Source organism: Spinacia oleracea, chromosome 4 (genome assembly GCF_020520425.1).
Source record: "Spinacia oleracea cultivar Varoflay chromosome 4, BTI_SOV_V1, whole genome shotgun sequence".
Lineage (NCBI taxonomy): Eukaryota > Viridiplantae > Streptophyta > Magnoliopsida > Caryophyllales > Amaranthaceae > Spinacia > Spinacia oleracea.
Window position 1 is genome coordinate 16,874,254 of NC_079490.1, and position 27,644 is coordinate 16,901,897.

The 27,644-nt window shown below is 38.6% G+C and overlaps 1 protein-coding gene and 1 non-coding gene across 2 annotated transcripts; both read right to left on the reverse strand.

Moving 5' to 3' along the window:
• Positions 1-3,806: 3,806 nt before the first annotated feature.
• On the reverse strand, positions 3,807-18,173 carry LOC130471360 (uncharacterized). The gene is made up of 3 exons (XM_056841423.1): positions 18,104-18,173; positions 16,976-17,037; positions 3,807-4,169 (listed from the first exon to the last, which is right to left on the reverse strand). Exons 1-3 carry the CDS (start codon positions 18,171-18,173, stop codon positions 3,807-3,809), a joined length of 495 nt encoding a protein of 164 aa, XP_056697401.1.
• Positions 6,648-6,754, reverse strand: LOC130460179 (small nucleolar RNA R71). The gene has a single exon (XR_008920123.1). It is a non-coding gene; the product is annotated as a small nucleolar RNA R71 (small nucleolar RNA).
• Positions 18,174-27,644: the final 9,471 nt, after the last annotated feature.

Here is a 27,644-nt window from a genome sequence, read left to right on the forward strand (position 1 = left end):
ATATATACCATTCACCCATTCATTATCATGAATGGCCCACATAGCTGGTTAGTTGAACATATTATGCATCACATAAACATTTGCAGCAATTAATCAAGGGTTCCAATAATCTACCAATTATTCAATCCTTATTAATTCTAATCAAGTTGTTTTAACCTTAAAGGAATGTAGACCTAATCAAGAGTTTATGACTAAAATGCTCCCACTTAAACCAATAAATTTACATGCTTTACTAATTTTAAACATAAAATTGTATTTCCTAGTCTAACCGGAAACATACAAATTTAATTAAAATTTAAAGCTCATATAAATTATTAATTGAATCCTTTAATTTATTTTCAGTTGAATTAAATAAATAAATTTAAATTTATTCAAGGTTTTAATTTTATTAAAATAATTAGTATAAATTAGAATTTATAATAATTAGATTATTCAAAATTAAATTCCGAGAAAACAATTTAAATTACGAATTTTTAAGTTAATTAAAATCGTTTCCGAACTGAAAATTCAAAACTAAATTCAAAATGCATCAATCGTAACAAGACGAGGCACTTGGGCTTGCGCCCAAGCCCCATCGAGTCATGAGGCAGCAGCGCCCCATCGACTGATCGCTCGGCAACGCACGAGCAGGCCACACGCATCGCAGCCAGCCCAGGCCACGCTGCGCGCAGCCCGCCTTGCTTCAATGCGTCTGGTCTCTTCGCTGGGTGAGGCAGCGCGCGCTGTGGCGCAGCACGCTTGCTGCCCACACGCGTCTACTCGCTCGGCTCATGCCTTGCCCCATCGCCCATCGCACAACACACACGCCCAACACCATTGCCTCGCGCGCGCGCCATTGCTTGTTGCTCGCTGCATTCGTACCACATGGGCGACGAGCTCCTTTGCTCGTCGTCGCATGCCCGCACTATACAACACCCCTAAAGGGTAACACGTAGCGTCCTTTGCTATGTGCGTGCAACATTCATGAGCGAATTTCATAAAAATTAAAACTTTTTAATTCAAATTTATTGACAAATTAATAAATTATATTAATTTCTTAAATTTAGGGTGAAAATTCGAAAATTTATTAATCAATTAATTTCCGATTATCATGGATTCATGTCTAGGTCATAAAAATTTAAAATTTATCATAAATTAACAATTTTATGGTGGTTTTTAATCATTGGTGCCTAATTAAATCGTCTATTAATTATGAAAATCAAATCAATTCTAAATTATTCGAATTTCAACAAATTAATTACAATTACAAATTAGGTTGTATAATTAACAAGCTTAGGCATTCAAATTTGTTAAACATATACAGTAGGTCAATAAAAAATTCAAGATTTAACAACAAGAAGCGCAAATATTTATTTTTAACATTTTAAAAATTACAAATTTTGCGTTCGAAAAACTAAAACCTCAGAAAAGTCATAGTTAGGCTTCGAATTTCTGAATTCTGAGTTCGGCCGAAAAATAAGTATTTTTGTCAAAATTTTAGAATGCCTTTTACATACAGAATTGACACAAAAATCACTCGATTTCGTTGAGTAACGAAGAAACTGCCGAAAAACTGCGAACATATAAATCGCAAATTTGCAATTAATTACAATTACGAAATTAATCACCCCTTTTAATTCCTTGCAAATTTATAAAATTTAACCATGTTAAGGAATTATTATGGAATTAATTAGAGGCTCGTGATACCACTGTTAGGTTATGATACATATAATTGAATATATAAATCATGCAGAAAAACCATAAAAGCCAGGATTCCAAATTAATTGCCACATAACAATTAGCATAATTTAGGATGCATACTCTTTGTAGCGTGCACTCCCTTGCTGCGCCCGAACCGAACAAGAACAAGTCTTTAGGACTCCAAGTGTCGTCCCTCCGTAGAAAGTCCACAGCACGTCCAGATCCGCCTTAGGTTTAATTAACTAGAATCGCCCCAAAGGTACTATGTATTTTCGGTTTTATGTAGCAAAATAATGACCAAATTTTGTGCCTAAAACTCGTATGAATACTTGGAAAACTCGTTATAAATTGTGAACTACAATCACATATTTATAGGGTATGGAAACGGGTAGTAGAATCCTACTAGGAAACGAATTAACTAATCTGAATTTAATTAAAATTCTATTAATTAATTATCTAGTAGATTTAGGAATTTAATCTTAAATGAATCCTACATGATTTAGGTTTCGTACACAAGCACAAGCACACACGAGCATGACCCGCATGCGCGCAGGCCATGCCCGCGCATATGCAAGGCCCGCAGAAGCTACGAAGCCCACGCGTACTGCCATTGTGCTCGCAGCCTTTGGCGTGCTGGGCCTGGCCTTGCGCTGGGCCTGGCGTGGCCTTGGGCTGCTGTGAGGCGCGCTAGACTTGCTGGACGTGGGCCTGGCTTCGCGCTGGGCCTTCGTCTAGCAAGCTCGTCCGATGCTAATTCGTACGACGCGCTTTCGATTAATTTCCCGATTCATTTCCGATACGAACAACATTTAACATTTCCGATTCCGGAATTAATTTCCGTTTCGAACGAATATTTATCGTTTCCGTTTCCGGAATTATTTTTCGATTCCGATAATATTTCCGATTCCGACAATATTTCCGTTTCCGGCAATATTTCAGATTCCGGCAATATTTCCATTTCCGATAATATTTTCCGATACGTACCATGTTTCCGTTTCCGGCAACATCTACGACTTGGATAATATTTATATTTCCGATACGATCCATATTTCTGTTTCCGGCAATATCATCGTTTCTGGAGTATTCATTATTTGCCTTTGACAATCTCCGCTCCCACTGAAACCAAGATACGTCGATTCCGAATATCCATAGATGGAGTATTTAATGCCATTAAATACTTGATCCGTTTACGTACTATTTGTGTGACCCTACGGGTTCAGTCAAAAGTAAGCTGTGGATTAATATCATTAATCCACTTGAACTGAAGCGGCCTCTAGCTAGGCATACAGTTCGATCACTTGATCTCACTGAATTATTAACTTGTATAATTAATACTGAACCGCATTAATTAGACTTACCATTAAATGCATACTTGGACCAAGGGCATTATTTCCTTCATAGCAAGCCTATTAAGTGCTGCTAACCAGGTCACAAACACACTCCTTGGACTGGCCTTATGATTACAAATCACCCTCCTCCAGAGGACTTTGACATGATTGCTCTGTAACCCCTTGTAAACCTTGCTGATAGAGAACTTAGCACCTGCAGTAGTATTTTGCCAACCACCCACTTGCTAAATGATTTCTCTACCCCCCAGGATTTTCTTCAGTGCCCATGAACAAGATGGATTTTGACCCTTCATGTAATAGCTGTCAACCCATTTCACCCATAGCTTATCCTTTTTGAAAGCTAAAGCCCATAGCAGCTTACTGATAGCAACTTTGTTCCAGATTGTAATATTATTGATATTTCACCCACCTGCTGATTTAGGGAGATACATCTTTTCCCATGCCACTAAGGCCTTCTTTGAACTGACAGTATCCCTTGTCTACAAGAACACTCTACACAAGCCCTCTATTTCCTTAAGAATCCTTTTAGGCAAGATGAAGATTTGACACCAGAAAGTCTAAATGCCAAATAAGGTAGCTTTGATCAAGAGGACTCTACCAGCATAAGAGAGGAATTTAGAACACCAAGCTTTAGCCCTAGAGAGAATTTTATGCACTAGAGGTTTACACTGATGGTAGTTAAGCTTCCTAAGAGACAAAGGGACTCCAAAATATTTGAAAGGAAGACTACCTTCAGTTATCCAAGCAATAATCTGAGCTATCAGTTACACCACCCAACTAGATATTACTCTTGATGAGATTAGCTTCAAGACCTGAAGCACTAGAGAATTTCTGAAAGGCAGCTAACAAGAGTTGAACAGAAACCACATCTTCTCTAGAGAAAAACAACAAATCATCAGCAAACATCAAGTGAGTTATGTTAAGTCTCTCACACTTTGGGTGGAAATTGAAGTCTGGAGTTTGCTTCAGTTGACTCATACATCTAGATAAGAATTCCATCCCTAGAGCAATCAAGAATGGAGAGAGGGGATCTCCTTGCCTTAAACCTTTCTTAGCTTGAAAAGGGGAAGTAGGGTGGCCATTAACTAGGATTGAGTAGATACTGTTGACAGATAGGCCATGATCCATCTGATAAATTGTCTGGGGAAACCCAATTCTTGCATAACAGTTTCAAGGAACACCCATTCAATAGAATCATAAGCCTTATTTAGGTCTATATTTAGAACACATCTAGGAGAAATGTGAGCTCTATTGTATCCTTTGATAAGTTTAGTAGCCAGAAGGATGTTGTCAGCAATGTGCCGAAAGTTGGGATTATTAATGTCAATTATTCCTTTATTATAAACGTATTTGTTATTATTATTATTATTATTATTATTATTATTATTATTATTATTTATTATTATTATTATTATTTAATAATTATTATTATTATTATTGGGATGAAAATTACAAAGGGAAAAATTGTATTTTCTTGTAATAGATACGGGCGTTTTTGGGAAAACGCAGACGTCGTTTTAAAATTCCCTATTTATTTGCTCATTGTAGTGATTTCTAAAATACGAAGTACTCCGTATTAAATATCTATATCATTAATCCTTCCATCTCTGAATAAATTTTTAGTTTTGTCTCTTATTCTCTCAATATAAACGTAATTAAAAAAATTAAAAAATTAATTATGTTTTATTATATAAAATCCCATCTTAAAAGGTACAATAAGAAACCATCGAGTAATTTAATTCTGGACCCTTAAGAAAACACCATAGATAATGTAAGCAGTTGGCTTAGGGACAACACATAATTTCATTCTAGCAGTGTCCATGGCATGTGGCAGCATTACAGGGTGCAGGTGATATGCATGTTTTATATAGTATTTTTACCCCCGTCCCTTAGTACTTTTATGTGTCAAACGTGCTCTTAAGAGCCGTTTCTAGTACTAATGTGTGTTATTGAGTGTGCCTTGAGTTTCAGGTTTGATTATGAGAAATTGGTCGTTTTAGACCCGTTTCATTGTTGATCTAGGCCACTATATGAGTCCGAGAAGTTCGGGACCTCCATCGTCGACTTTCGGGAGCCTTGGATGCTTATGGTTGAGCCCCAGGAGTTAGACTCAGTGATATGGGCGAGCTACATTGAAGATTGCAAATCGCCCTGGAAGCTGTGGGCGAAATGCAACCATCGGGCGGAATTATAAGCAATATGGAATCATCAACGCGCGCCCGATCGGGCGCAGCTCGCCCGATCCGGATCGGGCGGTCAACCTGGAGCTGTATGGAGAGTTCACAATCCGCCCGATCAGGCGGATTTTGGCCCGATCGGGCCGACTATCGACTGGATCGCCCGATCGGGCGAAGCGACGCCCGATCGGGCGACGCCAACCCCCAACACTTATGCGCGTGTTTTCTTTCCGTTTTTTGGGCTTTATTTTGGGCAAACTATATAAGCAAGCCTTAATTGTTTTTAGAGGACACTTTATTATTCTAGTATTGAAGCTTAGTATTATTTCCTTAGCCTAATTTTCTCTCTAGTTTATGCAAAAACACTTAGTTTAATTCTCAATAAAAATTCAAGCTTTCAATTCCCTTGTTCTTCAAATAGGTATTAATTCTTATTTCAATTCATTGTTTTGCTTTAATAATGCTTTCAATTATGATTATTGCTTTGTGTATTGTCAACATGCTTGAGTAGTCTAATTTCTAGGGTTGGGGATCCATGAATAATATGAAGGGATGATTGAATGATTATGATTGTTGGATTGTAATTGATTCCTATTGATTGGTTTATTTCACTATACAATTAGATTTGCGCAGGTTTAATTGTGGTAGTTATGCAATATCAAATTAAGATTCGAGAGATGCAATTTGATGTTTAGGCTTGTGTCAATAGGTAGAATTAGAGTTAATACGTAGCGAGAGCCCGTTAATTCTAAGTCTATGATTAGTATCGACTTGAGAGAGCATGCTAATCTAATTAATTACTTTGTTGATTATCGTGATTGTTCAATGTCCTGGATTATTATTTGTTGGCAAACCTATACCCTAGATTCCTTAATATATTGATTCATTCTTGTTTAATATTCGTTCGTAGTTTTAGTATACAAACCATCTTTTTGTAGATTCCTTAAGAACTTTCATTGCACAGTGTGGGAATTACTCTGATTCTGATCATAATATTGGCGATCTTTTTCCTTCAGATACAGATTCAGTTTCAGAGATAGCGATGGGTGACAAAAATCTGATACCGCCACCTACCCCACGGCTTACAGACTATTCTAAGCCAAGCCTGTCCGTGCTACCAAAGGCGATCATGCCTTCTATTGCAGCTGAGACCTTCAAGATTGAGCCTGCATTGATTAACATGATCGAGAGACGCCAGTACGGTGGGGAACCAGGTGAAGATCCGAATCTTCACATTCAGTCCTTTATCCAATATTGCTCCACCATCAAGCAAAAGGGATTGACTCCGGAGCAGACTATGGAGATACTTTTCCCGTTCTCTTTGAGTGGGAAAGCTAAACTGTGGATTAATTGGTTGAATCGGGCGGCTTTGAAAATCAATAATTGGGAATCCTTGGCTCTTGCTTTTTATGTTAAATATTTTCCACCTGAGAAAACGGCTCGTCTGAGGGGTCAGATATTAGGTATCTCACAACAAGCGGATGAGAGTTTGTTCGAGGTCTGGGAGAGATTCAAGGATTTGCAAAGAGAATGCCCGCACCATGGTTTGGAAGATTGGTTCTTGATTCAGCAGTTTTATAATGGTCTGGGCAATGAGTCTAGATGTTTGTTGGATTCAGCTGCAAGTGGGAGGTTCATGCAACTTGAGGTGCCTAGAGCTATGGAGGTGATTGAGGAGATAGCCATTCACAATGCCCAGTATGGAAATCCTAGAGGTCTATCTAACAGGGGTGGTAAGCATGATTTAAATTCTATTGAACAATTAACTGCCCAATTGACTGCTTTACATTATAAGTTTGATAATATGCAAGCGGCCAATGCTCAATCTGCCCAACCTGTTAGTGTAGCTGCTATGAGTGCCCAACCTACTACTTTTTGTGAAAGTTGTGGAATGTCTGGTCATTATGCACAGGAATGTAGGAGCTCTATTGAACAATGTAATGCATTTCAATCCTACAAACAAAACAACCCATTCTCCAACTCTTACAATGAGGGCTACAAAAATAACCCTCTGCTTTCCTACAGGAGCAACAATATCCAAAACCCTCACCAAGTTCAACATCCACCACCACAACCATATCAACCCCCACACCAACAATCTTAACAACCCCGAAACAACTACAACCAACAGTCTAGTGGGCCACCTGGGTTCTCTAGACAACACACATCACCCCCACAACCACAACCTCAAACCACACAGCCTGACCCTATGCTAGTAGAGATGAGAAACATGATGCTACAAATGCAAAAATCTCTAAGTGAAAAGGATGCAAAAATCGATGCTCTTACTGCTCATAACAAGATCATTGGCTACTACTATTGCAGGGAGGCCACCAGGCCAACTTCCTTCACAGCCCGAAAATAGGGAGACTGCTAATGCAATTACATTGAGGAGTGGTAGGGATTATGATGGTCCTTCTATGCCGGTTGAGGTTGATTCCGGGGTGTCTGCTAGTGATCTGGTCAGTGAGGAAATCCCGAAGATAGTTATGGGTGAAAAGGAAACTGAAAAGGTAGTCAATGAGAATGAGGCTACAACTGAGGTTAAGAAGGGGGCGGATATTCAAGTACCACCTATTGCACTCCCCTTCCCAAACCGACAACTCAAGAATAAGCTAGACAAGCAGTTTGGCAGATTCTTGGAAGTGGTCAAAAATTTGCAGGTAACGGTTCCTTTTACTGAATTAATTTTACAGGTTCCTGCTTATGCTAAATTCATGAAAGATATTTTGACCAGGAAACGTGCTTTTTGTGAGGTAGAGACTGTAGCTTTTACTGAGGAATGTAGTGCTTATTTGCAAAACAAGTCTCCACCTAAACTTAAGGACCCCAGGAGTTTTTCCATCCCATGTAACATTGGCACCGTATTTATTGATAAAGCTTTATGTGATCTAGGTGCTAGTGTGTCTGTCATGCCTTTGTCTGTCTGTACTAAACTGAATATGGGTGAGCTTAAGGTTACCAATATCACTCTGCAAATGGCCGACCGTTCTGTCAAATACCCCTTAGGTGTTTTAGAGGACGTCCCTGTTAGAGTAGGTAAATTCTATATACCTGTAGACTTTGTAGTATTAGACATGCAGGAGGATTCTCAAATTCCCATAATCTTAGGTAGACCCTTCCTTCACACGGCGGGGGCGGTAATTGATGTTAAAAGTGGGAAATGGACATTGTCTGTTGGGGATGATAAGGTGACTTTTAATCTAAACAGTGCCTTAAAAAGTCCCATGCTAGAGGAGGAACAATGCTATCGCATAGATGTAGTTGACCTTATTACTCGTGATAACGTCTCCCAAGCTCTCGAAAGAGACCCTTTGGAGGCAGTGCTTTGTTGTGAGTCTTCTGCAGGTGATAGCAGTTCTTGGAGTGCTGAAGTGGATGCTCTGGAGTTGGCTCTTAATGGTGGAGAATCTGAGCCGGAGAGCACCAAATTGAAGAGGTTAGTTCGGCCGGTTTGTTCTGTTAAAGAGGTAAAGAAACCCGAACTTAAGCCTCTTCCTGCTAACCTTAAGTATGCGTTTTTAGATAATGAACAACTTTGCCCTGTGATCGTCAGTACTACACTTGATGCAGACCAGTTATCCCAACTTCTTATTGTGTTGAAAAGGCACAAAAAGGCCATTGGGTACAGTATTGATGATTTAAAGGGTATTAGCCCTGACTTTTGTATGCATAGGATACATCTAGATGAGAATCATAAACCATGCATCCAACCCCAGCGTCGTTTGAACCCTGTCATGCAAGATGTTGTAAAAGCTGAAGTTATGAAATTGCTTGATGCGGGTATAGTGTATGCTGTGTCTGATTCTAAGTGGGTGAGTCCCGTTCAGGTAGTGCCTAAGAAAGGGGGGACAACTGTGGTGAGAAATGAAAAAAATGAGTTGATACCAACTAGGGTAGTCACAGGTTGGCGCATGTGCATTGATTATAGGCGTCTTAATGTTGCTACTAAAAAGGACCATTTTCCCCTTCCCTTCATTGATCAAATGTTAGAAAGGCTAGCATGTCACAAGTTTTTCTGTTATCTGGATGGTTATTCTGGTTTCTTTCAAATTCCCATACATCCAGACGACCAGGAAAAGACCACCTTCACCTGTCCCTATGGTACCTTTGCATATCGTAGGATGCCTTTTGGTCTGTGTAATGCACCTGCTACTTTCCAACGTTGCATGATGAGTATCTTTTCTGATTTTATTGAGTGTATCATGGAAGTGTTTATGGATGATTTTAGCGTCTATGGCACTTCTTTTGATTCTTGCTTGCTAAATCTGACTAAAGTTTTGAAAAGATGTGAAGAGTGCAATTTAGTCTTGAACTAGGAAAAGTGTCATTTCATGGTTACGGAAGGGGTGGTTTTGGGACATTTGATATCTGATAAGGGCATTCAGGTGGATCGAGCTAAGGTCCAAGTGATTGAACAATTACCCCCTCCAGTTAATGTGAAGGGTGTTAGAAGTTTTCTTGGTCATGCGGGGTTTTATCGCCGCTTTATCAAGGATTTTTCTAAAATTGTTAAACCACTTACCCAGCTCCTCCTCAAGGATGCCCCGTTTGTGTTTACTGATGCTTGTCTTGAAGCCTTTGACAGGATTAAACAGGCACTGATTTCGGCTCCCATCATTCGTTCTCCCGAATGGGATCTTCCGTTTGAGATAATGTGTGATGCAAGTGATTATGCAGTTGGGGCAGTTCTGGGTCAGAGAAAGGAGAAAGTTTTACATGCCATCTATTATGCAAGTAAGACCTTAGATTAAGCTCAGGTTAATTATGCTACTACTGAGAAGGAGCTTCTAGCTATAGTCTATGCCTTGGATAAATTCCGCACCTATCTGATTGGATCCAAGGTGATAGTTTATACTGACCATGCGGCCCTTAAGTATCTTCTCTCTAAGAAGGAAGCCAAGCCTAGGCTTATTCGATGGATACTACTGCTACAGGAGTTCGATCTAGAGATCCGCGACAAGAAAGGGGCTGAGAATGTGGTTGCCGATCACTTGTCTAGATTGAGGTATGACGATGGTAAGGGATCTACACTAATTGATGATTCATTTCCGGATGATCATCTACTTGCACTTGCCAGTCAGTCACCATGGTTCGCAGATTTTGCTAACTACATCGTGGGGAGAATTCTTCCGGCCGATCTTTCATATCAACAGAAGAAGAAATTCCTACATGATGTCCGGTTTTACTTTTGGGACGACCCTTATTTGTTTCGTGAGACTGCTGAAGGGTTGTACAAGCGTTGTATTCCAGAATGGGAAGTTCAAGGTGTTATCAGTAGGTGTCATTCTTCACCTTATGGTGGTCACCATGGACCGTCTAAAACAAACGCTAAGTTGTCACAATATGGTTTTTACTGGCCTACTATGTTCAAGGATGCACAGGCTTTTATCATGGCTTGTGATGCGTGCCAGAGGGCCGGCACTATTTCGAGGAGGTATGAGATGCCACAGAACGGGATCCTTGAGGTTGAGATTTTTGATGTGTGGGGAATTGATTACATGGGACCATTCCCATCATCCAGGGGTAACTTATATATCCTTGTCGCTGTAGATTATGTGTCAAAGTGGGTGGAAGTCGTTGCCTCACCTACTAACGATGCTAAGACAGTCATCTCCCTGTTCAAGAAGATCATTTTTCCTAGATTTGGGGTTCCGCGCGCTTTGATCAGTGATGGAGGGTCACACTTCCATGAGAGGCATCTGGATGCGCTCCTGCGCAAGTATGGGGTTTATCACCGCACTGGGCTAGCCTACCACCCTCAGACGAGTGGCCAAGTTGAGGTCTCCAACCGAGAGATCAAATCTATCCTTGAGAAAGTGGTGGCGAAGTCTAGGAAGGATTGGAGCGATAAGCTAGATGATACTCTATGGGCATACAGAACCGCCTTTAAGACACCTATTGGTACCTCCCCGTATCGGTTGGTGTATGGCAAGGTGTGTCACTTACCAGTAGAAATGGAGTACAAGGCTTATTGGGCAATCAAACAGCTCAACATGGATGCAAAGCTAGCCGGTGAGAAGCGGTTACTTCAATTGGGTGAGCTCGATGAATTCCGTCTACAAGCCTATGATAGTGCCCGGATTTACAAGGAAAAGACCAAGAAGTGGCACGACAATCACATTTTGCATAGAGAGTTCGCGGTGGGCGACAAGGTTCTACTTTTTAACTCTAGGCTTAAGTTATTTCCTGGAAAACTTAAGTCTAGGTGGTCTGGGCCGTTCACCGTGACTATGGTAAGCAAGTTTGGGTCTGTTGAAGTAGAAAACGAGAATGGCGAACGATTTAAGGTCAACGGGCAACGTCTGAAGTTGTACCATGATGGGGCTACTGTAGGAGTGGTTGAGGTCCATCACCTCAATCCCTCCGCCTCATAGACAGCATATTCAAGGTAACAAGGTCGAGCGGGACCTAGAAATAAACCAGCGCTTTGCGGGAGGCAACCTGTATTTTATCGCTTTAAGTAGTATAAGTTTGATTTTTTTTTATTCTATTTTTGTGTGTTTAGTTAGTATTTCCCATACCTAAGTGTGTTTAAGTATTGTTTTTGGTGTTAGTGAGGCGAGAAGAGGGCATTATGCTGTTTGGGTGTTTAATAATGTGCAGGCCTAAAGCTCCAAGTTCGAGAAAGTGAAATTACGCACAAGGCCAAGCACGCTGCAAACCGCCCGATCCGAATCGGGCGAGGTGCGCCCGATCGGGCGCGCACGGATGAGTTTCTTGCAGTTTATTTCCGCCCGATCGAGCGCAGCATGCCCGATCGGGCGGTATGGCGAGTGGAATGCCCGATCGGGCGAAATTATTTTGCCCGATCGGGCGGTCTGACGAGTGGAACGCCCGAGTCGGGCGGTTGTTTGCCCGATCGAGCGCAGAAGACGAGTGGAATGCCCGATCGGGCAAAATTATTTTGCCCGATCGGGCGGTTGATGAAAATTTCGAGGAAAAGTCAAGGATGATTCTGGGCAGGAAAAAGTCAAGAAAATGAGCATTCGCAAATCGCCCGATCCGGATCGGGCGAGGTGCGCCCGATCGGGCGCGCACGCATGAAAAGAAAAGGTTCGCATTCCGCCCGATCGGGCGGAATGTCGCCCGATCGGGCGCGACGCGATTTCAGCAATAAACCACGATTCCACCCTTTCTTTCTTCACTTCCTCTTCATCTTCAACCTAACTTTCTCTCACTTCCTCCATTAAACCCCAACTTCCAAAAGCTTCAAACCACCATATCTCCCTCAAATCTCCACCAAATTCAACAATTCTTTCATCAAAATCATCCTCTCATCATCCTCTACAACCTACACCTAACCGATTTGAGTTTTCAATTTCGTGTGATGAACCGAACCTACACCATGAGCTTATCTGATTTTGGTAGGATTTTTGGATTGTCTACCACATATAGTAGGAAATCTAAGGAGACCCATAACAACTTCACCATGTGGGGAAAGCTTACGGGCAATGATAATCCCGGGAGTATGCAACATTTGCATGCTTCCAAGATACAACACCCGGTACCCATTGTCTTTTACAGGTTCCTAGGATTTACAATCTTTGGTAGGGATGAGACCCAGAACATTAGGAGTACGGAGCTAGAGATCCTAGGTGGCTACGTTTCAGAAGGAGAGGAGAGCTACAAAATGAACCTTGCCCGTCACATGGCCTCTCAATTTTACTCCATAGCCACTTCCACACATACTACCAAAATTACCATTGGTGGGTTGATCACCCACATAGCCATGGCCACGGCCAACTTTACTGAGGCTAACCAGATTCCAGTTCTGGGTAGCAACTTGCTTGATTTGGCTTATTTTGCTAGACTCCGTAGGCTACAGGGGGAGCATGGGTTATTTAGGCCGGGAGCCATGTACTGGATGTTCGAGGGAAACAGGCTTTTCACCTTGCCTGACCCTCAGGGCCGCACTAGTTTCAGACCCGGTCAGGCTCATTATCTATTTGTTGGATTTGAGCAAGAGCCTCAGCCTGACCCCCAGCCTCAGCCTGACCCTCAGCGAGAGCCCCATCAGTACCAGCCAGAGCCTCGCACCTACTTCAGGAGGGGGCGTCGAGACACGGGGAGGCCCCAGAGTGGCCCGGTAGCACATGAGGAGCAGGGGTCCATTGATGAGAGGTTGAGCAGACTTGAGCTCGGGTTCCGGGAGTTCGCAGCTGATCACCAGAGGACCATGTTCCCATTTTATGATCAGTATGCCAGGCAGGGCTATATTGCCCCAGATTACGAGCACCCTACCTGGTATACCTATCCCGCGGAGGGATATGGAGCTCCGGGTTCTATGGGCACCTTCACACCAACCCAGTACGGAGGGTGGGGAGCGGGTCCTAGTGGGCATGGTGGCCGAGATGATGGTGATGATGGCGGCAATGGCCGTCAATGAAGGAGATGAGATCGAGTTGGTTCGATACCCTTGAGCCAATGAGGACATTGTCTGATTTGGTTTGGGGAGGGTTTCACATTACTTGTACATTGTAGGTATGTTTTTCTTTTCTTTTCGCATTTCTTTATTTTGGTGTGTTTAATGCTTTCTAGATTAGTTTATTGCTTTGAAAAAAAAAATACAAAAATACGTTCCGATGAATGCAAAATCATACTTCCCTGTGCCCCTTTGATTTAAAATTGTTTTGATTCTTGGTGTTTGATGATGGGAAATGTAGATGTGTTAGCCATGATTTGATGTTCGATTGTTTTGATGCCTAAACATGAGTCAACTCCGACTAACGGACTTGGTGCTTGACTAGTTGACTTGGTTAGGATGTGTGATAGCTTCCTGGTGTGCCATTGATTTTGAGTATTGGTTTGCAACTATTAGTAATGTTTTATGACTCATATACATGCACATTGTGGAGGACGAAGGCATTTTTCTATTTAGGTAGCCTTCAGATGAAATTAGATACGTTTGTTCCCTCTTTTTCTACCCATGTTGTGCTTGTGCCATTTATTCGGTGACTAACCACATTACAAGCCCGTAAATTCCCCATTGGTTACTAGTCCCAAGCCTAGCTTGGGGGAGCTAATAGTAGTGAGGTGAGGGAGTTGTAGTGTGGTACATTTTGAGCATATTGAGTATTGAAAAGGGAAGTTCTTCTTATCATGATTGTTGTTGAAAAAAAATGAAATGAAAAATGAATGAGATGAGGAGAATAAAAAAAAATCGTGTGAAGGTTCCAAAAGAAAAAAAAATGAGATTTAGCAAGAACAAAAAAAAGGAAGGAAAAATCGTTATTCTCAAGAAAATTCAAAGCTTTGTTTCACTCAAGTATTGTAATTTCTTATCTTTATGAGTGATTGATTTTAATTGTGAAAGAAAGGCAAGAAAGTATAGTGTGGTTTGTTTGTTGTTTCATCATGTGTTGAGTGGGAAGTTGTGGTCATCATTTGTGGTTGATCATGGTTTTGCTAGGATTTATGCTCCCCAAAGCCAAGGCTTTAAGCTCACATTTTACCCAAATTTACCGCACCCCTACCTAAGCCTATCGTTACAAGCTTTGAAGACCTTCCGACCTTTGTGCATAGAGTCATATTAACTAGGATTGAGTAGAGACTGTTGACAGACAGGCCATGATCCATCTGATAAATTGTCTGGGGAAACCCAATTCTTGCATAACAGTTTCAAGGAACACCCATTCAATAGAATCATAAGCCTTATTTAGGTCTATATTTAGAACACATCTAGGAGAAATGTGAGCTCTATTGTATCCTTTGATAAGTTTAGTAGCCAGAAGGATGTTGTCAGCAATGTGCCGAAAGTTGGGATTATTAATGTCAATTATTCCTTTATTATAAACGTATTTGTTATTATTATTATTATTATTATTATTATTATTATTATTATTATTATTATTATTATTATTATTATTATTATTTATTATTATTATTATTATTTAATAATTATTATAATTATTATTATTATTATTGGGATGAAAATTACAAAGGAAAAAATTGTATTTTCTTGTAATAGATACGGGCGTTTTTGGGAAAACGCAGACGTCGTTTTAAAATTCCCTATTTATTTGCTCATTGTAGTGATTTCTAAAATACGAAGTACTCCGTATTAAATATCTATATCATTAATCCTTCCATCTCTGAATAAATTTTTAGTTTTGTCTCTTATTCTCTCAATATAATCGTAATTAAAAAAATTAAAAAATTAATTATGTTTTATTATATAAAATCCCATCTTAAAAGGTACAATAAGAAACCATCGAGTAATTTAATTCTGGACCCTTAAGAAAACACCATAGATAATGTAAGCAGTTGGCTTAGGGACAACACATAATTTCATTCTGGCAGTGTCCATGGCATGTGGCAGCATTACAGGGTGCAGGTGATATGCATGTTTTATATAGTATTTTTACCCCCGTCCCTTAGTACTTTTATGTGTCAAACGTGCTCTTAGGAGCCGTTTCTAGTACTAATGTGTGTTATTGAGTGTGCCTTGAGTTTCAGGTTTGATTATGAGAAATTGGTCGTTTTAGACCCATTTCATTGTTGATCTAGGCCACTATATGAGTCCGAGAAGTTCGGAACCTCCATCGTCGACTTTCGGGAGCCTTGGATGCTTATGGTTGAGCCCCGGGAGTTAGACTCAGTGATATGGGCGAGCTACATTGAAGATTGCAAATCGCCCTGGAAGCTGTGGGCGAAATGCAACCATCGGGCGGAATTATAAGCAATATGGAATCATCAACGCGCGCCCGATCGGGCGCAGCTCGCCCGATCCGGATCGGGCGGTCAATCTAAAGCTGTATGGAGAGTTCACAATCCGCCCGATCGGGCGGATTTTGGCCCGATCGGGCCGACTATCGAGTGGATCGCCCGATCGGGCGAAGCGACGCCCGATCGGGCGACGCCAACCCCCAGCACTTATGCGCGTGTTTTCTTTCCGTTTTTTGGGCTTTATTTTGGGCAAACTATATAAGCAAGCCTTAATTGTTTTTAGAGGACACTTTATTTTTCTAGTATTGAAGCTTAGTATTATTTCCTTAGCCTAATTTTCTCTCTAGTTTATGCAAAAACACTTAGTTTAATTCTCAATAAAAATTCAAGCTTTCAATTCCCTTGTTCTTCAAATAGGTATTAATTCTTATTTCAATTCATTGTTTTGCTTTAATAATGCTTTCAATTATGATTATTGCTTTGTCTATTGTCAACATGCTTGAGTAGTCTAATTTCTAGGGTTGGGGATCCATGAATAATATGAAGGGATGATTGAATGATTATGATTGTTGGATTGTAATTGATTCTTATTGATTGGTTTATTTCACTATACAATTAGATTTGCGCAGGTTTAATTGTGGTAGTTATGCAATATCAAATTAAGATTCGAGAGATGCAATTTGATGTTTAGGCTTGTGTCAATAGGTAGAATTAGAGTTAATACGTAGCGAGAGCCCGTTAATTCTAAGTCTATGATTAGTATCTACTTGAGAGAGCATGCTAATCTAATTAATTACTTTGTTGATTATCGTGATTGTTCAATGTCCTGGATTATTATTTGTTGGCAAACCTATACCCTAGATTCCTTAATATATTGATTCATTCTTGTTTAATATTCGTTCGTAGTTTTAGTATACAAACCATCAACAACTTTGTTCACAATAGTCTAGATTAATTAATTAATAGTAGAAAGAACGCCTGTTTCCCTGTGGATTCGATCCTGACTTCCCTTGCTACCTAGCTAGTGGACCTTAGGTTATTTTTGATTAGGTAATACGACTTTAGCCTGTCAGCAGGTGCCGTAGGGTGGCAATTAGGTACGATATCCAAAGGAATCAGTGGAGGAGCTGCAGCAAATTCAGTAATACGGCCACCAACTATTCCTGTTAAGAAAAAGAAATAAACAAATTACTCTTTATGATTGATTACTTCCTCCGTCCTTTAATACTCGCACCATTTTGACCGGACACGTTTACCAATACATTATTTTGACCACCAATATCTTTAACTACATATTATAAAATTTTATAAAAAATATTAATATTTTGAAAATACATATTAAGATGAAGTCAACAATATATTAAGCCGGTGCGAGTATTAAAGGACAGAGAGATAATATAAATAGATTAAATTACATATAGAGTAGTACTCCCTCCGTCCCTTAATACTCGCATCGCTTTCCTTTTCGGGCCGTCCCTTAATACTTGCACCGCTTCTATAAATGAAATTTTTTATTACTATTATATTATTTCTCACACTTACCTACTACCCCACCTACACCCATATTCTTTACAAAAAATATTTAAAAATTTACATCATCCACTCACCACTCTCCACCGCTTACACATTTACCACTAACAATATTAAAAAAAATACCCCACTATCAACTAACACCATTAAATTAATAAGTCAATTCAAATGTCTTAAACTCCGCACCGGTCAAACTGGTGCGAATATTAAGGGACGGAGGGAGTAGTATAACTTTGCCAACTTCATAACAGTTTCCAAGATCTGGTCCGAGCTACATTAGGACCCAAATAGGCAAGGCCCATGTCTTAAAATCAAATTTGTTGTACTTCGTATTTAACAACACTACAAGTTTGATTGGAAAAGTGAATGTCTTTGCCTTTGAGGCTTTGACTCTATTGGTAATGCAATTATACAAATTTCTATACACATTACACTAGAAGCTAGAACTACATACATGAAATTGAAAAGTGATTTGACCTTTCGACTAGAAAAAATAAGTGCACACGACCATGTACTACTCATAGCAACAATTTCTATAAACTAGGGGAAATAGAAGTAACAACTAAGAAAAACCAAGGAATACTCTTGTGATTCCTACATTTTTTATGGAGTATATAATTTTAAACAATAAGATAAAAGACTCCAATTAGTATTCTTATCCTGTATAACTCATATGTATAAAATGTTATTTGCACTCACCGGAGTCCATAGATGAAAACACTAGCAACAAAAGTAGAGAAACAAAAATAGAAGCTGTCTTTCCTACCATGATTAAAAAAAAAACTTCAAGAAAAGTATGACCCTAATTGATGAATATGAATATATGATTAGACAACTTGAGATGTGATTGAAATTCTAACTTGGCTTCTTGTTATATAGGTGAGGGGTGCATATTTTATTTATTGTAATTAAGTTCTTGGTCAATTTTTGAAACAATTATGATTTGGAAGTAAATATATTTGTTATTTGACCGTGGTCACAATGTTATTATCGAATATTTTATGTGGTAGTTATTTTAAAAAGCTTAAGAAAAATAACATTATTGTGGTAGATATACCTTGTATAGATTATTTTAGGTTTGAACAAACTTTGGTTTTGGAAATAAATAAATATTACTATTATTTAAGACTAGAATCAAAATGAATTGGCCATAAATTATTTGATACCAAAATAATGGACATGGTATATAGGCTATTTTAGGCTTCAATCAAATTCAGTTTTGAAATAAATGTTATTATTTAAGAATATAATCAAAATGATTTGGTCATAAATTATTTGATACCATAAATAATGGATATTCATTTAAGATACCAAATAATTAGTTGTTTTACACATATATTCAATATTGTTATATCACACATTCTTAGTTATAAGTGGTATGCAATATTTATTATAAACCTGAGTAAAAGTTGATTCAAAATGTCTAAAAGTTACCTTTTTATATGTAAAAGTTATCAATTTATTAGTGATAAATTTTTTATTTTAATAAAAAATATTTTTTCAAAATCACTAATTATGTATAAAACTAATCATCGAACCCTTTAAATGTTTATCTATCAACTTTTATTTTTATAATATAAAAGTTAATCAAAACTAGGTTAAAGTTACAAGGAAATGCATAAAAATTATTTTGGTGTATAATAAATTTATTGCACATCTTATGTGCATAAGACCTTTTGTTGTTTTGAAAAAATTGTTATGATAGTAGTCTTATATATATATATATATATATATATATATATATATATATATATATATATATATATATATATATATATATATATATATATATATATATATATATATATACTAGTATTATATGCACGCGATGCGTGCGAAATTATATAAAAACTTAAAATTGCGTTATTACTACTAATCACAACTTAAAAAACTAAAAATTGTGCTAGTGTATCTATCACCAAAAAATTTAGGCAGTAAAAATTGTTCACAAACTTTATCTAAAAAATAATTATGCTTGATATAGATAAGGAATTAGTAAGTTAATTCATTCGATTCACATAAAAACTAGTGTGATATACAGAGTATTGTTGAAAGAAATGTTCCTATTTGTAGGTATCTGCTAGAAATATAATCTTATTATAAGTATATAATATACCTAGATTTTTAAAAAAACAAAAAAAACAAATACATGTGTGGATGATCCATGTATTTGAACGATGTACATAGAAGCTTTTGATATGAAGATCACAATCACCAAATGCAACAATTATTGGACAAATTAATATCAACTTGATTAAAATGGTTATCACCAAGGGATGTACACAATGTTAATTTCGTAACTGTCCGCCTAATAATAGAAGAACGATCGTATTAGGTCAACAGTGAAAATAATACAAATACGATAAGTAAATAATACAATACGAAGTATTAATCTGGGAAATGGTTTACGCTTTATTCATTATTGCCACTTTTCTTTTGATTTAATTTCCTTCAACGAGTTTAATTGCTGGAACATATAGTACCATTGCATCAAATTTTTTTAAAAAAATCCCATTTCATCTAAAAACAATTAAATGTTTCAATTTAAACTAAAAGTTTACCAAAAGTATGAACTTCAGTCAACGATTTGTATTGCGCTAATGAAAATTAGTGTACTGACTGTAGGAACTATGACTAATAAGAACAATAATTAGAACAAGCTTATCTGTAACAATGTCGTGGCGTGACACCAATCACTGCCCTAAAGTCGAATTCGCCCCGCTAAGTACACGCGGACTCGTAGCAACCGACCCCCAGGGATACACGACTCCAATCCTTCGGTGTACGACGAAGAACTAGATTGAGAACACCCTTAAGCAATGCCCATAACAATGGTGGTTTTGTGTTTTCATTTCGGAGAAGAGGAAGAGATTATGTTTCTATGTGTATTTTTCTGGAAGGGAAGGTCGTGTTTTATAGCCAAAACGGTTCAGCTAAAAACGGAAGCACAATCAATTAGTCCTTGATTGATTCCGTAACTGAAGCAATAAATCGGAATAATATCTTTGACGGAAATCAAATCGTCAAAGAAATCAATTAACCGTTACGTCAATCTTGCAAAGATTACATGACCAAAAATAATAACGGTTAAGAAAAAGGTGCCCCACCCACACCCGCGAACGCGCCGCGCCACTCGCCCGAGCCCGAGCCCGACCCGGCCCGGCGCGCGCGCGCGCGTGTGTGGTTACTAGACCCACCTCTCAAGTATTCTAACAAATCATTAAGGAAGCATCCCTTTTGGAGGAACACACTCCAACATTCCCCCACATGATTCAAAAGAAGAACGGCTTTGGTAATGAAAGATGTTCTGGGCAAGGGATACTTAGTTTTACAAGTATCAATGTCTTGTGGACTTGAATTGATACCTAGTGCATACTGCTATGTCATACAGCCATATAAGGTGGATTTATCCTTGAACCTTGCATGGGGATTGTAGTAACACAACAGCGCACCAAACTTTTCTCAAAACAAGTAGTGTTCTCGCGAACTTTAATAGTCAGTGCCCCACAAATTCCTGGTCTTTCATGAACGCTCTAGAGGTCCTAAGCCAAGGGACCTCATAGGGGGTTGGGCGTAGCCCCCACATTCACATAGGTAAGTTCATCAGGTTTATACTGTCATAAACCACCTCAATAGGCTATGAACTTATTAAGAGCTTTGGCTCATCCTAACACATTTGACAGTAAAACAAAATTACTACATCACTTTATTAATAGGAATGGCCGTAGTATACAAAACGCGAGTTCTTTTGTGACTTAGTTTGACCCATTGAACTTAGATTTCTCCAAGATGGGTATCCATCACAATTCACTCCTCAATAGGCTTCAAACCCATTCCTTGTGCTGACTCATGCACCATTTTCTTACAAAGGCCTTTGGTGAGAGGATTTGCAATATTCCTCTCCGACTTTACATACTCAAGTGATATCACATTATTTCTGATCAGATCTCTAACAATTGCATGCCTCACGCGAATGTGCCTCCTTTTTCCATTATAGGATTGATTGTTCGCTACGCCAATTGAAGCTTGTGAGTCACAGTGCATGGACACTGATGGAGTTGGCTTCCCCCACAATGGAATATCAGCTAGCAGGCTCCTTAGCCACTCGGCTTCTTGACCTGCAAATTCTAAAGCAATAAACTCAGATTCCATTGTAGATTTAGCAATACAAGTTTGTTTAGATGATTTCCATGAAATAGCACCACTAGCAAGAGTGAAAACATAGCCACTAGTAGAATGAATCTCATCATTATCTGACACCCAATTAGCATCGCAATATCCTTCTAAAACACAAGGTGTCCTATGATAGTGCAAACCCCAATTGATAGTGCCTTTCAAGTACCTCAATAGTCTTATTAAAGCATTCCAATGATCACGATTAGGACTATGAGTATACCTGCTTAATCCACTAACAGCATATGCAATATTTGGTCTAGTATAATTCATTAAAAACATCAAACTTCCAATGATCTTGGCATATTGTTCTTGAGACACACTATCACCTTTATTTTTCTTCAAAGTAATATTAGAATCATATGGGGTTTTCGCAGGTGTACAATCAAATTGATTAAATTTCTTTAAAATTTTCTCAACATAATGAGATTGGTTTAAAGACAACCCATATGAAGTTCTAATAATTTTTATGCCAAGAATAACATCCGCCTCTCCCAAATCCTTCATTTCAAAACAAGAATTTAAGAAGGCCTTGGTTGCATTAACAACATCTATATTGGTTCCAAAAATCAACATATCATCCACATATAGACATATGATAACACAACCAAACTTGTCAAGTTTAGAATACACACAAGCATCAGAATCATTAACACAAAAACCATCAGAAATAATAGTTTGATGAAACTTGTCATACCATGCTTAGGTGCTTGTTTTAGACCGTATAACGATCTAATGAGCTTACATACCTTGTTTTCCTGTCCAGGAGCAATACATCCCTCTGGTTGCTTCATGTAAATCTCCTCTTTCAAATCGCCATTCAAAAAAGCAGTTTTCACATCCATTTGATGCACAATAAGATCATGAATAGATGCAAGTGCAACTAAAGCTCTAATGGTAGCAACCTTTGTCACAGGAGAATAGGTATCAAAGAAATCTAGACCTTTCTTTTGATGATGACCACCAACTACTAATCTAGCTTTAAACTTGATCAAATTTCCATTAGTATCCTCTTTCTTTGTAAAAATCCACTTGCTTCCTAAAGCTTTACAACCCCTAGGAAGTTCAGTCAACACCCAAGTATTGTTACTCATGATAGACTCTATCTCACTATTTATGGCCTCTAACCAAAAACTAGAGTCAACAGACCTCATAGCCTCCCCATAGGTCCTAGGGTTTTCTTCTAAAATAAATGCATCTATCTCATGCTCATTCAAAAACTCATTCTCAATAAGAAATGCAGTTATGAAATCAGGACCAAAACTAGACTCAGTTCTAGCTCTCTTACTCCTTCTAGGTTCTACATTAGATGATGCAATGTCATGATGCACAACAGAAGAAGATGGACATGCAACAGGTAACCTTACTTGCACATTCTATTTCATAGGAAAAATATGCTCAAAAAATTCAACATCCCTTGACTCACGAATTGGACCAAAACCAGATGCATCCTTAAGAATGAGTCTATATGCAGCACTGTTAGAAGCATAACCAATAAAAATCCCATCAACAGTCTTAGGCCCAATCTTACTCCTTTGGAAATCAGGAAGTCCTATTTTTCCTAAACACCCCCACACTTTAAGGTAACTCAAGTTTGGCTAGAAACCTCTCCATAGCTCAAAAGGGGTTTTATCTAGCTTTTTATGGGGAACACGATTAAGCACATAGCAAGCAGAAAGAATGGCCTCACCCCACATGTTAGTAGGCATACCCGAACTAATAAGCATTGCATTCATCATATCCTTAAGGGTTCTATTTTTCCGCTCAGCTATTCCATTTTGTTCGGGAGTATAAGGAGCTGTAATCTCATGAATAATACCATTAGTTTCACAAAATTTCTTAAGGGGATTGCTATCATACTCTCCACCTCTATCTGATCTCACCCTTTTAATCTTAAGGTCTAATTGATTTTCAACTTCAGCCTTATAAATAAGAAACTTTTCCTCAGCCTCATCTTTAGTACTCAACAAATAAACCTTAGTAAATCGGGAAAAATCATCAACAAAAGTAATATAGTAACGCTTTCCTCCTCTACTCATTGAATTCTTAAAGTCACCTAAGTCACTATGAACTAATTCAAGTAAAGAAGAAGTACGAGACACACTTTTGTTAAACGCTTTCTTAGGGTGTTTAGCCTCCACACATACTTCACACTTATCAAAGGAAGTATTGCTAAAGTCAGGAATTAAACTAAGTTGTTTAAGTCGTTAAACAGATGCAACATTCACATGACCTAGTCTAGAATGCCATAAAGAAACAGACTCAGCAATATAAACAGAAGCAGTAGGAGTTTTATTATCAGAAACAACATCAAGCACAAACAAACCCCCATTACAAAATCCCTTTCCCACAAAATGTTGCATTTTCGACATATCAAGAATGAAAGCATGGGAAAGCAGGGATGAGGAAATGGGTACAGCAATAGGAATATTATCAGCCATAATTCACGAATAGAAATAAAATTCGACTTTAGATTGTAGGAACTATGACTAATAAGAACAATAATTAGAACAAGCTTATCTGTAATAATGTCGTGGCGTGACACCAATCACTGCCCTAAAGTCGAATTTGCCCCGCTAAGTACACGCGGACTCGTAGCAACCGACCCCCAGGGATACACGACTCCAATCCTTCGATGTACGACGAAGAACTAGATTGAGAACACCCTTAAGCAATGCCCAGAACAATGATGGTTTTGTGTTTTCATTTCGGAGAAGAGGAAGAGATTATGTTTCTGTGTGTATTTTTCTGGAAGGGAAGGTCGTGTTTTATAGCCAAAACGGTTCAGCTAAAGGTTAAGAAAAAGGTGCCCCACCCACACCCGCGCGAACGCGCCACTCGCCCGAGCCCGGCGCGCGCGCGCGCGTGTGTGGTTACTAGACCCACCTCTCTAGTCTTCTAACAAATCTTTAAAGGGTAGTGAGATATTTAAATAAGGAAGCATGTGGGTTTTTTTTATCAATGTGGGACAATTGAGTTTTCCTTCTTTTGAAGCATCCCTTTTGGAGGAACACACTCCAACACTGACTACTGGCTAGACCATTTATTGTGAAGGTTGAAACTACCTATATTTTAATTCAATTGCATGAATCTCGGTCATGCTGGGTATCGACACATTATGCACCACAATTAAATATAAGAATTGTAATAGATCGATCTTATACACTAATCCACATCCATGTTATTTCATCTCTTTACCAATAGGATAAGCCTAGGGACGAAGAGGTTAACTGTTAAAGAGAAGTAGAAGCAAATTGGATGAGTTTCCAAACAAAAAAACCAAATTATAGTCTTTAACCCATTTAACAACTTACAACACGCCACATTTATCAGAGGCACTTCGAAGTCCGAACCCGAAAAATCTGCAAAACTGTTAGGTTATGAACAAATAAATGTCATGCGGAAAAACCCTAAATGCCAAGATCCAAATTAAATGCACATAATCATTTAGCATAATTTAGTGACAGGGCCGGTCCTGACATTTTATGGGCCCTAGGCGAAACAAGAAGAAAAGGCCCCCTTCTTTAAAAAAAAATCTACTATTAAGAATTAGCTAGAATTCATTGCTACCAAAGTGAATTTCGTTAAATTTTAATTTATTTTCCAATACTATGTATAATTACGTTAATCAACCAAATAATAGGAACTAAGATTCTGAAAAAAATAAATAAAGAAGAAGAAGAAGTACGAAGTACTAATTACTCCGTACAAAAAAAAAAGGTATGCTAAATATTTATACCTCGTATTTTACTTCTACAATCAATTTAATCATATACTATTTGAGTCTGTTTTATTAACACTGTCTTATTAAGCTTGAATCAACAACTAATGTAATCACAATATTTTATTCAAAACAAATATTTACTACTAGTATATATTTTGATATTTTTGTTAGTTTTATAATATTGAAAATAACTCACTAAAAAAATAATATAGATCAATAGAAGATATCCAGATAAAAAATGAGACAGACTTATCTTCTAGATAAGAAACCCAAACAAATTTCCATGAAAAGAAAAAATACAAAGAAATAAAAAACGAGACACATTTATCTTCTTGGCAAGAGACACAAAGAAATTTCGATTTAAAAAAAAACACAAAGAAATTAAAAGCTAAAAGAATAAAAAGTAAAAAAAAAAAAGTACATTTTAAAAAAAACACAGAGAAATTAAAAGGCTAAAAGCTAAAATTCTGCGATTGATGCTCGAACCCGCGATGCATGCATGCAACTTTAAAGCAACAACCACTACGCCACATTACCGTATCAAGTACAAACATGCGTGTTTTGCTATATGTACAGAATTATAGTGGTTCAGTTGGAAGATTGGGCCCCCTTTCGGCCTTGGGCCCTAGGCGGGCGCACTCCTCGCCTATGCCTAGGGCCGGCCCTGTTTAGTGAACACACTTTGTGCTGCGTGCCTTCGCTAGCTGCTCCCGAACCGAACAAGAACAAGTTAGAACGCCAAACGTCGTCCCTCCGTAGAAAGTCCACAACAAGTTCAGATCCGCCTTAGATCGTACCAACTAGGATATAATATAAGGTTTATGAATTTCGGGTTCTCACTTTAATGTGATGATCAAAGAGAATTTAATTGTGTTTCAATTGATGTGTATTAATTCATGACCATAGGCCATGTATTTATAGGAAATAGGAAAAACCCTAGGTGCCAAAATCCTAGCACAGTTTTAGGAAAGTTTAGGAAAATTACCGAAATTCCAAAACCCTAATCACCATATGCTGGCCGGCTGCTTTGCTTGAAAAGCAAGCAAGCTGACCAACTTGCTTGACCTGCACGAAAAGCCCTGCAGTGCTGGCCCCTCGCACAAGCCATGCCCGCTGGCCCGCGAGCAAGGCACAACATTTGCTGGCCCATGTGTGCTAACCAGCAGCGCTAGCCTTGAGGCTTGCGCGCTGTGCTCGGCTCATATGCGTTGGCCAGCAGCGCTGACCCTTGTGGCTGGCGCGCTATGCCGTGGCACACGAGCGATGGGTCGTTGCCTCGTGCAACGGTCTGTCGCTCGTTTCGTGCTACCGATTTGTTTTTTCGATTCCATAATTTATTTCCGACTCGAACAATATTTACATTTCCGATAATATTTCCGATTCCAATACTATTTCTGATTTCGACAATATTTCCGATTCCGATAATATATCCGTTTCCGACAATATTTCCGATACCGGCAATATTTCTATTTTCGTTTAATATTTACGATACGAACCATATTTTTCGTTTCCGGCAATATCTTCGACTTCGATAATATTTATATTTCCGTTATGAACCATATTTTCGTTTCCGGCAATATCTCCATTTCCCGCAAATATTCTTTCTTTGCTTTTTGACAGTTTAGCTACCACTGAAACCAACATCCCTCATTATTGGGAAAACATAAACACAATCAAGAACACAAAAGAGGTGAAAGGTAAAACATAAAGAGGATTGCCCATTTTGTAGAACACAAACACAATCAAGAACACAAAAGAGGATTGCCCAATTTGAAGAGCACAATAACAAACACAATCAAGAAAACAAATCGAAAAAATCGGGGGATAAGGACTGATATCAGGAATTAAAACAAAGATTTTGGCAACATTGAAGAACAATAAACAAGAACGCATAAATCAAAACAGGAAAATAAGGGTTGATATCAGATTATTGAAAAAACAAGAGACTCACCGAGCAACTGGAGATGGCCAAATCCAAAGAACAGGACCCCATATTTCAATTAGGCTCCCTATAATACCTTCTATGCTTCTAAGCAAAATAATTTTCCCGCAAGTGGGTTTTGCTTTAGAATTATCAAAGGTATTATTGAATGACCTTGCAACGAAGATTACGAATGGCAGATGAAGAAATGACATGGGAGATAAGAGGAGAGGGGCAAGGGTTAAGGAACCATAGAAAGAAGCAGCGCCATGGGAGAGAGTTGAGGAGAATGGGCGAAGAAACCAGAGAAGCTTGAATGAGGAAGAAGGGTGAAGGAATCCGAGGAAATTAATTAGGGTGTGGCAAGTTGTGATGAGATCAGGTACGTGGCAGTATCTGGAGGGGGGGTATACTCCGTAAAA

Bases quoted from the DNA above. Each gene is read 5' to 3' on its own strand.
- LOC130471360 (XM_056841423.1), bottom strand. From the start codon at position 18,173: ATGGTAGGAAAGACAGCTTCTATTTTTGTTTCTCTACTTTTGTTGCTA. The intron at 17,038-18,103 runs GTGAGTGCAAAT...TTTTCTTAACAG, and splicing joins GTTTTCATCTATGGACTCCG to GAATAGTTGGTGGCCGTATT. The intron at 4,170-16,975 runs GTACCTAATTGC...GGGTTTCCCCAG, and splicing joins CACTGATTCCTTTGGATATC to ACAATTTATCAGATGGATCA.